The 11,134-nt window shown below is 48.1% G+C and overlaps 1 protein-coding gene across 9 annotated transcripts in view; it reads left to right on the top strand.

Annotated features, from left to right (window-relative positions):
• Positions 1-10,062, top strand: part of nrxn2a (neurexin 2a) — a 77,445-nt gene extending 67,383 nt beyond the window's left edge. For 4 of the 9 annotated variants that reach the window (XM_029848095.1, XM_029848096.1, XM_029848097.1 and 1 more), the window contains 5 exons: positions 1,593-1,764; positions 4,010-4,099; positions 5,287-5,615; positions 6,535-6,619; positions 7,768-10,062. In XM_029848095.1, the coding sequence (XP_029703955.1) occupies positions 1,593-1,764; positions 4,010-4,099; positions 5,287-5,615; positions 6,535-6,619; positions 7,768-8,570 (1,479 nt within the window). In that variant the 3' untranslated portion in view covers positions 8,571-10,062. The remainder of the gene's footprint in view (positions 1-1,592; positions 1,765-4,009; positions 4,100-5,286; positions 5,616-6,534; positions 6,620-7,767) is intronic. The other 5 variants (XM_029848099.1, XM_029848100.1, XM_029848102.1 and 2 more) reach the window with 3 other exon arrangements.
• Positions 10,063-11,134: the final 1,072 nt, after the last annotated feature.

Genomic DNA, 11,134 nt, shown 5'->3' on the forward strand with positions numbered 1-11,134 from the left:
TTCTTCCTCTTCACTCCGGCGTTGCCCAAACTCACCGATCAAAACGCTAAAACTAATAAACTCCTCATCGTCATGACTGAAACAGAGAAGCTCTGCTGTGTCAATCCAACCTGCCTTTGAGGAGAAATTAGCAAGGCGTGCAACAGTCATGTCCAAAAATAGAGCCAGACAGCCAGATGCATGACGGCCCGCCCTTGCAGCGCTGCGCAAAATCCTACCTTCAGTTTCTCACCCTCTCTTTTTCTTCCTTCGCCTCTTCAAAGATGGATACTCACAATAATGCAGCTCTAAAATAATAATGAGCTGCTTTCCTCCGATATGACCGGAGCTGGATAATAGATAGGAGAGGCGAGACCTCACACGGCGAGCTCTGCTGGAATACACGCAGGAGAAACACTCCATCTTCTCATTGCGTCACACCTGGGAAATTAGGATGTTCTCCTCATTTCTGGAGTAAATACAGAAGCAAGCGGGAGCGGCGTGCTTGAAATAAAGAACCGGAGCAAAAAGGCCGTTTTTGCTGCCTCTGTCGTGGCGCATGAGCGTCGCTCTTCCCGCGACAGGAGCCGGTTTGGAACCGTGATGAAAGAATATCTTCAAATGAGCCTCAGCTGGAATGTCCCATAATTGTTTTATGTTCGGAAGCGTGTCGGAGAGGACAGAGCAAACCTGTGAGAACAGATGACGGCTCCACGGTACCGACAGACAGCCGCCATATTTGAATCGCCCTGACGTGAGACGCCACCACGGTGGATCTTCTGCCCTGAGTGGCTCCAACAAAGCCAAACCACCGCTCCCAATGTGGCAGCGATGAAGTCGCGGCAACGACGCGGCGCCTCCCCCTCCGTGGTTATTTGCATTTTGTTTTAGTGGCTGTTGCGCACACGCCGTGCAACAGCAGCGGTCTGCTGCTCCTCGTTTGAATCAAACCAAAGTGGGCTCCACGGTTGAGCTCCCTCTCCTGGCGCTGCTGCAGTGTTTGAGATCATCTACAGGAAGCTGTCAGGCTCTAATTGTGCTGGGCTCAGACCTCACCTCACATGGGGGGGGGGGGGGGGGCACCACTTCCTACATGACCAGCAGAGGCTTTTTATACATCAGTGGGCTTCATCCAGCATGTTTTCATGAAGCCTGCACACAGTTTAATTTTCAATCTCCGCCACCCAGGACCACCTCCAGAGGCAGGTTTGATCTTTAAATAAGGTTGGCAGCAGCCAACAGATGGGTTTAAAGAGGGAGAAGTTGCTGAACCAGGAAGAAAAGTAGCAAGAGTCCTGTCAAGCGCAATCCATATCAGGGAAACCAGAGCTGCTCACTGGGGGAGAAGGCCGTTTGAACATGAAGAAAGAACTGTGTGTTTCTACACTCCAGATTACAGGAGACGGCAAAATGACTGGAATAAAAAAAACACACGACAGGCAGCTCCTTAAGCAGCTTCCAAGCGGAACCGCGCTGTTGTGTGAGGTGGTTATTAAAAGCCCCGCAGCGTGTGATGACACCGTTATTTACAAGACTCGCGTGAGGTTTGGCAACTCCCCGTGGGCCGAACCTTCAACCCGCCTGACTGCGTTTGCGCTGTGCTCCGCCCGCAGGATCAGGGGAAGATAGGGGTCATCTTCAACGTGGGGACGGATGACATCACCATCGACGAGCCCGCCGTCGTCGTGAACGATGGCAAGTACCACGTAGTGCGCTTCACGCGCAGCGGTGGCAATGCCACTCTCCAGGTGGACAACCATCCCGTGATCGAGCGCTACCCGCCAGGTAAGTCTGCTGGGGTGACTGGTACCGTGACAGACGGCTAAGGGGCACGGAGCAGCGAGCCAGTGCATGCCTGCATATCAAACGCAAGACTTTGATTGGGAAATATACTGTTGCGAGGGAGCGATCGGCCCATTTGCACGCCGGCGTAGCTTTCAATTTCCATCTGGTCATTTGAATCTTGTTTGGAGGCCATCGAGCACATTGCACGTTGCTGGTACATCACAATTGGCGTGTTCGCCTCGAGCGGCAAAGAATGTCTAGCACTGGAAGAGCTTTCATCAGCAAAGGTGGTTTTATTCAGTGTGATTGGTGGGAAATGGGGAAAAAACTGTTTCTTTTACATCACAAGCAGGATTTTTTTTTGCCTGTTTTTTTCACGTTAAAACGCCCAACTTATTCGAAACAAATGGAAACGATACGTATGATATAGAATTAGCTTTAGCCTGTTCTGAATAAATGAACCAGGAGCTCCTCTTCTGAGCAGGTGCACCAGCTGGTGTAATGTTGGGGGTCAAAGGTGACTCTCTCACTCCAGCTGGTGCTCACGTGCACAGTCTGCAGCTGCGTGTAGAGATATCAGAGCAAAAATATCGGTGCCTCCTCAGACACCTAAAAAGGCTTCACATCAAAAATAGCCAAGGAAAGACACAATGTGGATGTTTTATATTGACATAAAGCAGCAAAGGTTGTGAAGTCTCTAAATTATGAAGCATTGAATCAATTTCCATGTCCGTGGTTGTATCTGTTTGCATGTGTTTCATTTTTATGACGAAGTGAGGCAAGATTTCAGAAACCCAACTAATTAGTATTATTAGCCTGAGTTCAACCCTTCAAATTTGGCTGTTGGATGAAAACAAGGCTCTTCAGTGCTAGATAAGTCCTCCAAGCAGTTAAGTCAACACTTGCTGGGCTCTCCTGTTGTCCAGTGAGTGGTAATTGAAGTCACTGCAGTATACTTCCTGTCATCGTTTTCATTAGATTAATTACTCCTCAGTGCATGTGTTAACTGGAGAGCTGAAGTCTTGCTCCGATTGACTGCCGCCTTTGCCCTGTTACCCCGGATTCCATAATGGGGCAACGCAAATGAGTTTTTGATATAGACACGCTGTCAAGCAGCCTGTTAAGACGGAAGCGGCTGGTATTGATTATAAAGCACAGGCAGAGCTCTCTCCAGGACGCTGTCATGTGTTTACCTACCGACAATCTGCATTGATGCATCACCGAGCAGTCGACCCCGAAACCGTCTTCTCCTCCACCATTGATTGGACCCTTATGCCCCCCCCACCACCACCACGACGCTGCTTCCATTCGATAGCGTAAGTTCAGGTGGTAAAAACCAGCCAGGCAGCCCTCAGAAGCACTCATGTGTACGTGCCAGGGGGTGTAAGTGCAGCCTAACTGACCTTGACACCCACTCGGCTGAACAATGCGGTCGATGCCACGGAACATGTCGGCGTAGGCAAACGCGGGAGCGAGGACGTCTCCTCGCCCGTCTTAGCGAGTCACTCACGCCCGACTGATGAGCGACCGAGCGTAGCGCGATAGCAGGTGAGCAGAGGAGGGCCCCGCCGGCTAACCCTGGCGCGCGCACGTCCTCGGGACCGGCGCGAGCTGCGGTCGGCGGTGATGACAGCGGAGTGATTCCATCGCATCTGGAGGGTGGGGTGGTTGATGGCGTCGTCATGGCGATGGGGGTTCGATAAAGTCGCTTCTTCGTGCTGACTCAGCCGGATGCAGATTTTAGCTGGGTAAATATTGTGCGAGCGCTCCTGGGGAAGCTGCTGCGACAGCCTGGCGGAGTTAAACCTCAATAAAATCAGACTGCGCGGCAGTAAGACTTCAGCCCTCTGTTATCATCTTCTCTGTTTTCTGGAATGATCTAGAATATGATTAAATGTCTCCCGTGTGGCTGGTGATGCAAATTAACATCTTTTTTCAGCAGTGCCTTTAAATCATTTTACATTTCTATGTAACTGATATTCACTCGAGATTATGGTTTGCTTAAAAAAAACTAAATAAAGAACTAACTAGTGTAGCACATAAATAGCCTAAACTTTACTCTAACTAGCATTAAGGCTGTTTCTTATAATAAGGAGACAATAGCACGCAAGTTTGTTTTAACTCGCAGCTGGGTTAAAATTGATAACTTGTTAACCCTGTTAGCCGTTATAACACTGTTTCTAACCATGTGATCTTTCAGTTTGCAGACTTTAACCTTTAATCTGTCTCTCCAAATTCTTTGAAGGACACTATGATAATGAACGACTGGCTATTGCTAGACAAAGAATCCCATACAGACTTGGTCGGGTAGTTGACGAGTGGCTACTCGATAAAGGTAAAAAAAATGAATTGATTAATCAATTAATCCTTGAAATAACGACTAAATAACCCTCCCCCGTGAGAGGTGCAGTGCCCGAGGGCAAGGGTGACAAGGAACCGGCCGCCTATCTTAACATTTAGATTTAAATTCTCATTGTCCGCCAAACCACAGTGGTGGTGTTCAAAGCATCAAAGATACCAGAGATGAAGTCTTTGTTCTGCCTCCCTTGTCATCCTTTTACCTTGTGGGAAAACTGCGCCTTAACTAATATTTTAAAGCTTTTAACTAAAAACACATAACCTCTGCTAACCCTCCATCTCCCCTTTAACCCCTGTGTGTAATTAGATCATGTGTGTAAATATAAAAAGCTAATAAAATGCTTTCTAATATACATATATATACATATATTTTATAGACATCAAAGGAAATCCAATTATTTAACCTTGTCTTGTTCCCCCACTAGCTGAACTTTTTTTGGATTCTGGATGAAAACTCCCCCATTAGCCTCCTCCCTCCATCCTTTTATCCCCCCGCAGCCTTATTTCCTGGTGCTACTACGAACACCAGGCTGGACCCCCCAGGCCTGGCGTTTGCTGTGGCTGCAGCAAACTAGCACTGACAGGCTTAGATCAGTTTGCAGCCATTACGGTTGTTAATTGGCATTCTCTGGAGACGGGCCGGCAACGCAGCCCTCTCCCTCTGATGTGGCGCCGCTTATCAGCCAAACTGCTGACAACGGCCCCGCTAGATATCACAGCCCCCCTTTCAGGGGGTGAAACGCCCCGAGCATAACGCGCCTCAGTGGCATAAAGACTGATAAAGTCAGTGAAGGGGTGCGTATCGTCTCCTGTTATCTTGTTTTGCGTGCGCCACTGTAATAAAGTGCCTCTTTGTAATCAGACCCATGATATGCATCCTTTCACCGTGTGCTTACCTCATACACATCATTTGTAAAATAGGGTAACTAAATAGGGATTCAAAATAAATCTCAAGGCTTAGCGCTTTGCAACTTGCATGTGAGTCTAAATGAAACTAACCTCTCCTTTAAAACTGAACCTCAGTGGTGTTTACCTTTATTCCTGAACAACACTAAACCTGCTGGTCCAGATGAAGCTCGCGCCCGATAACACAGTCGTGTCTGCTCCACCGTCCTCTCCCTTCTGTCTCCACTTCTGTCTCTCTGCGCGTCCCTCTGGCTCCAGGGAGACAGCTGACCATCTTTAATAGCCAGGCGGCCATTAAAATCGGCGGCAGCGACAAGGCTCGGCCCTTCCAGGGTCAGATTTCGGGCCTGTACTACAACGGCCTGCAGGTGCTGAAGCTGGCGGCAGAAAACGATCCCAGCGTGCAGGTGGAGGGGAACCTGCGCTTGGTCGGGGACTCCTTCTCGGTGCTGACCACCGACACCACATCCGCCACCCCGCTGGCGGTGTCCGACATGTCGACCACCATCATGGAGACCACCACCACCATGGCGACCACCACCACCCGCAGGCAGCGGTCGCCCAGCTTGAGGGAGAGCATCTCAAAGGTCTTTTACACCATCACTGAAATCCCCATTCGAGCTGTTTTTACTGTTTCCTTGATAATCATGTTGTTACTAAACCAAAAACAAGGAACATCTAAAGATTAGTAGCTGGTCAGAACCCAGATTAAGATCACGACGTGGTCTAGATGCGATTCTGCAGTGTAGTTCTGGGTTTAGCACCACAGACGGTGCTAAAACATTAAGTTAAGGACACTAATCGTGATTATGTGAATTAGATTCAGTGGATACTGTTTCACACTGATGATTTCATTTCATTTTCCAAATGACCTTGTGATGGAAAATGCACTTTTTTTGTGCCATTAAACACATTTGAGAAGATTTTTCGCACTTTTCCGGAGTCACAATACTGCGCTCAGACTGGTGAGCGGTACCAGACACCAATTTAATGAGTTGATTTTGGTCCAGAACACTGCAAACCTGCCAAATTGGAAACCTTTCAGCGGCTATACTTGGCTCAAAGAAAAGAAAAATCCCATAGCTCTTCTAATAGAAATACAGAGCGCATTTTGCTTTTAATTTCTTTGTCCGTTTTCCTCTGAAATTCTTCTAATCCAAGTAACCCATTAATAAAGCACCGTTTCCCACTCTGTTCGTTGAACAACCAGATATCCAATCAGACTGGTGCAGTAGTCGAACAAAACTGAAGTTAATGATCTCCTAATGAACGTGGGATCCTAATATGTTTTATACGGCAGTGTTTTATTGCTACCTGTTTTCTGTCACGTTCATCCAGCCACCTGCCCCCCCATCATTTAATATACTGGATGTTTGTGTTTTTGTAGTAGACATTATTAGAATTTTCAATCATGAAGTCAAGAATCACCCCCCCCCCCCCATGCAGTTTTTCCACAATTTCCATGTTCTGTTAACATGGTAACACGTTTTCTTCCTCCTTCCTCAGCCTCAAAGCTCGGACGATATTTTAGTGGCATCGGCAGAGTGTCCAAGTGATGATGAAGACCTGGAGGAGTGTGATCCAGGAACAGGTGGGTCAGCCGGGAAAATAATGGACCCAAATGGATTAAAGGCCAGAAGAGGCCGTGCGGCTCTGTTCTTATTGCAAGCCTTGCTTTTATTTATTTCTTTTTAATCCAAGACTGCAGACAAAATGTACTGAACTCAGACACCCGTCATTAGTCTCACATTTTTAACATTTCCAGTTTCGTCCCTTCTGCCGATAAGCTTTTGTGCGCTCATTTATTCGGGGTCGCCTTTCAGATTGTTGTTAGGCACTCTCTAGCATCAGCTCTTCCTCCGTTTGGGCTTTTAGGCTGCGCCTGTAACTCATTAATTAGCTGGGGGGGGGGGGGGGGGGGGGTTGAGCACGCTGGCGTTATTAGCAGCAGATGACAAGTGGACGGAAGCAGACACAGGCTGGGATTTAAGACCAGTCCGGCCATATTGCATTTGCCTTAATTACTGAAATGACCTTATCAGGACATTGTTTCATGCTGCATCATGTGACTCTAAGGAGGAAACACAAGAAAACAGCTAGAAATACCTGCACCCCTCCACAGAGCCGGATCTGTAAATGTCAGGTTTTATCAACGAATGCGAACAATAAAGCCGTATTGAGCCGCGTGTACGATGCCTATCTATGCTATCCTGTCTGATTTTCTCCTGTCGACCTTTACCCCCTGCTTCCAGACGTGAAAACATTAAATTTGCTGTTCTTCTGTTTGTCCTTTGCTCTGTTGTCTGTTATATTCTCTTCACTCCGCCGCCGCCTTTCAGGGGCCATCTTGTATGTTTGTGTCTACATGTGAGCTCTTCGATGTTCTTGCTGCACACACACACACCAGCGTAGTGTTCATATTCTGCACCCCCCCCACACACACACACAGACACACACACGCGCGCGTACACCTACACGTTCGAAACGCTTACACTGCTCAAGGATGTCACAATGTCGCCATTTGTGTTGCTATGATAACCTTGTATTGTAGATCAGGGCAGGATGAGTAACGCTGACGCCTGCTAACATTTGCATAAATCCTTAGTTTCGCCCGACATCCAGTACTGACAGGCTGTGCTTCTGTTTTAATCAGCACAGCTTTACAGACAAAATTTACATTTTAATGTGTCTCTAATTTAAGACCCCCCCCCCCCCCCACCTTTTCTGTTTCCTTTCTAGGAGGTGAATTAGTGTTGCCTATTATAACAGTGGATTCCCTTGAGCCCCCCTCCATCGCCACCCGTTACCCCTTCATCCCTCCTCCCCCCACCCTCCTGTCCCCCCTCGAAACCACCAAAGAATCCCTGATACTCCCCCCCCACCATTCCTGCCCCCCAGACCAGGAGGACTGCGGTGACCCTGTGGAGGTGTCGGCCTTTGGCTCGGGGGAAATGACGGAATCTGATGACGAGGACTTTTACAATAATAACTCCCCCATGGTCACTGACAGGACAGTCCTTCCTCCACCCCCCACCACCGGGGAGGGCGGAGTCCAGAAACCCCGCCCCTTACCTCCTTATGTTCCCACCACCAACCCTGACCAGCTCCACATCCCCGCAGGCAAAATGAACACCCGCGACCAGGTGCTTCTGCCCCCCGCCCCTCCATCCTCCCGAAACACACCGGGACTAACTTACCCCCCCAATTTTCCCCATGTGCCCACAGCCAACCCCACAGCCTCCGATGAAAAGAGCCTACCTGGTGCGGTGGAGGTGATCAGGGAGTCCAGCAGCACTACGGGGATGGTGGTTGGTATCGTGGCTGCTGCCGCTCTCTGCATCCTTATCCTCCTCTATGCCATGTACAAGTACCGCAACCGGGACGAGGGCTCCTACCAGACAGAACAGAGCCACACTTTTGCCAACAGTTCCACTCTGGAGGGCAACGGCGCCGTGATTAAAGACAAAAGCACAGCGTCCGCCTCCGTGGCCAAGGCGGTCACAAAGGGGAAAAAGAACAAAGACAAGGAGTATTACGTCTAAGGCCCGGAGCGTGGGAGACCCTGCTTTCATGTGGCTTCTCTTGTGTCGTGCCCGCCATCTCGTAAAATTTTCACGAAACTACAAAACAAGCAAACAAACAAAAAAGAAAGAAACTGCAAGAACTATCTACAGTCGACCATTACGGTTCTCTAAGGCGTCACGTTTGCTGAGCTGGTGTCAGTGGTGAAAGCCTCGTTTTATGGCGCAAGAACTGACTCATCCTCTGTGTCACAGTGTGCACCGAGTCTGTGTCACCGAGTCTTTCTTCAGTTCTCTTTTCTTCTTAATTTTCTTTTTTTTAAGGAGCTGAGGCGAAAGCACATCCACTTTGGCTTGTATATAGCATGGTACGGCGGAGAACGTGCTGAGAACGTCCGGACGGATTTGCCTAAATGTGTTCTTTGTACTTCTTTGTATGGCTCTATCTCCAGACCCATCGCACCATACCGGGCAGAACCAGAACCAGGCCAGTTACTGAATTTTTACCCTGACTCTGACTGCGTCTCCAGCGGACGATCGGCGGTTTGAGCCTCGTTGCCGCGGGAGACGATGTTGCGTTGCTGGTGCAGGAGCCTAAATGAAGCCTGATGTTATGCTAAGATACAACATGTAAAAGGTGATGGTCCACCAGAGCATCATGGAACACAAGCACTGTTTATGTGCACAGCCCCCCCCACCCCCCCCCCCCACTTCCTGTTGAGAGCAGGGCTGATGGTGAAGCAGTGGGTTTGCACCTGCGAAGGTGTTCCTCTGTCAGCATCGCTCATGTGTGCAGCCCCCAGCCTGGACACGGCTACCTGCATCCCAAACAGGAAGTCCCTGCTCTCGCCAGAGGCTGGAGAGGCGTCCTCCCGATCCGTTCTCTCCTGGGATGACTCAAAAGCACACACGCTGTAAACATATCTTTCAAACGTAGATATTCCTTGTAAAGCAGCCAAACGTATTGTTTTCTTTTTTTTTATTAGTTACTAAAAGACTATTCTATATGAGATGACTAATTGCCGATTTGTGAATTGTATTGATATTTCTCTGATCTGTGTCTTGTTAGCATCCCTCTCAACACACGTCATTTCCGACCTGCCTTTACTCCCACCGGAAGCGCGCGTTCCTCCGATAGCCGCGGGTACGTCTGTTCGCATTGTTAACAGCTCCGATTATGCAGAGAAAAACACCAGGACGGAACCAACAAATGTGTCTGTTTTGCTGCATTGTGTATTTTCTATGTACTGAATCTGTTATCCGACAATATGAAGCCACCCTCCGTGTTGGGTTACGTCTCCATTTACCTCCTCATGCTCTGTGATTCCACCTTCTTTTTTATGAAAGTGCCATTTGACATGAGCGGCCCGATGCTCAGAACTTACTCCGTTCCTCACTCATTGCTATTGTATAGTGTTCATGTGAAATGGATCTTAATATGTGTACAGGACGTGGATAAAGATGAAAATACACTTGATTATATACTTTGTACATACCTGTGTGGCGTGGTGATTCCCAGGCAGAATTAGTCTTTTATCCTTTCAGACGGCCTTTGCAGCAATATTGTGAAAATAAATAGCATTGAGAGGAATTTAGAGCAGAGTAATTGTGCTGAAGGTGTTGTTTTCCTCTCCGGATTTGTCGTAAAAGACCAAACTAAACATAATCACAGCAATTACAGTAAAGATACGATAAATATTTGAACACCAGAGCGAATTAATGGCTTATTAAGGGGTTATTGTTAGCGTGACAGCACAGATCTACAAAAATAAAACTTATAAATGAGGAACATGAAACTGTCCGGAGAATAAAATGGTTTGGTAAAACCAGACGCTCAACAAAGATCGTGCTGTCAGAAGTTCCCAGTAACTGTTGTGTGTGTAACATAGTAATTACATCAGTTTACACAGAGTTATTTAGGAGTAATTAACCGTCTACAGGGCAGATTAACATCGATGTCCTGCTGCACCGCAGAGACCAGTTAGCATGTCTAACAAGAAGGAGCCTGATTTCACACAAATTGCAGGTCGTGTTGTGTTTAAAAATGTGTGTTTCGCTGCAGTTTCATCATCAACTACCCCCCCACCCCCCCTCCCCATGTGGGCGCTCTGTTTTTGGTCATGCCGGGATGTTCATTATGGAAGAAATGAAATGTGTGAGCGGACTTTTCCCACTTCACGGGGCTCAGATCTCCACTGAACGTTGACATTTTTGTGACAGTAATGATCCAGCCAGCTTCAGTCTGGGACCAGAAGCCAATACTGGCGGGGGGGGGTGAAGAAGAAGTCCTGTCGTCTGACACCAACCCGCCGCGCACATCTGCAGCTCCCCACTTAATGGACGCTGACTCCAACAACGCCACTCTTCTGCTTCCTTTAAGGAGAGAGATGAGTGTATTTAGCATTAGAAGGCTGAGCCAGCAGCCTGACTGACAGATAAATAACAAAAATGAGTATTTTCATTACAAGATTGTCATCATCATCATCTGGGAAAGCCAGATATTTGGGTCTTGGCCACATTTTTGCTGTGATATTTCATTAGTTCAGCCTTTATTTCGATGCGACCTGGAATCAGCGTGTTCCGCG

Source organism: Takifugu rubripes, chromosome 15, assembly GCF_901000725.2.
Source record: "Takifugu rubripes chromosome 15, fTakRub1.2, whole genome shotgun sequence".
Taxonomy (NCBI): domain Eukaryota; kingdom Metazoa; phylum Chordata; class Actinopteri; order Tetraodontiformes; family Tetraodontidae; genus Takifugu; species Takifugu rubripes.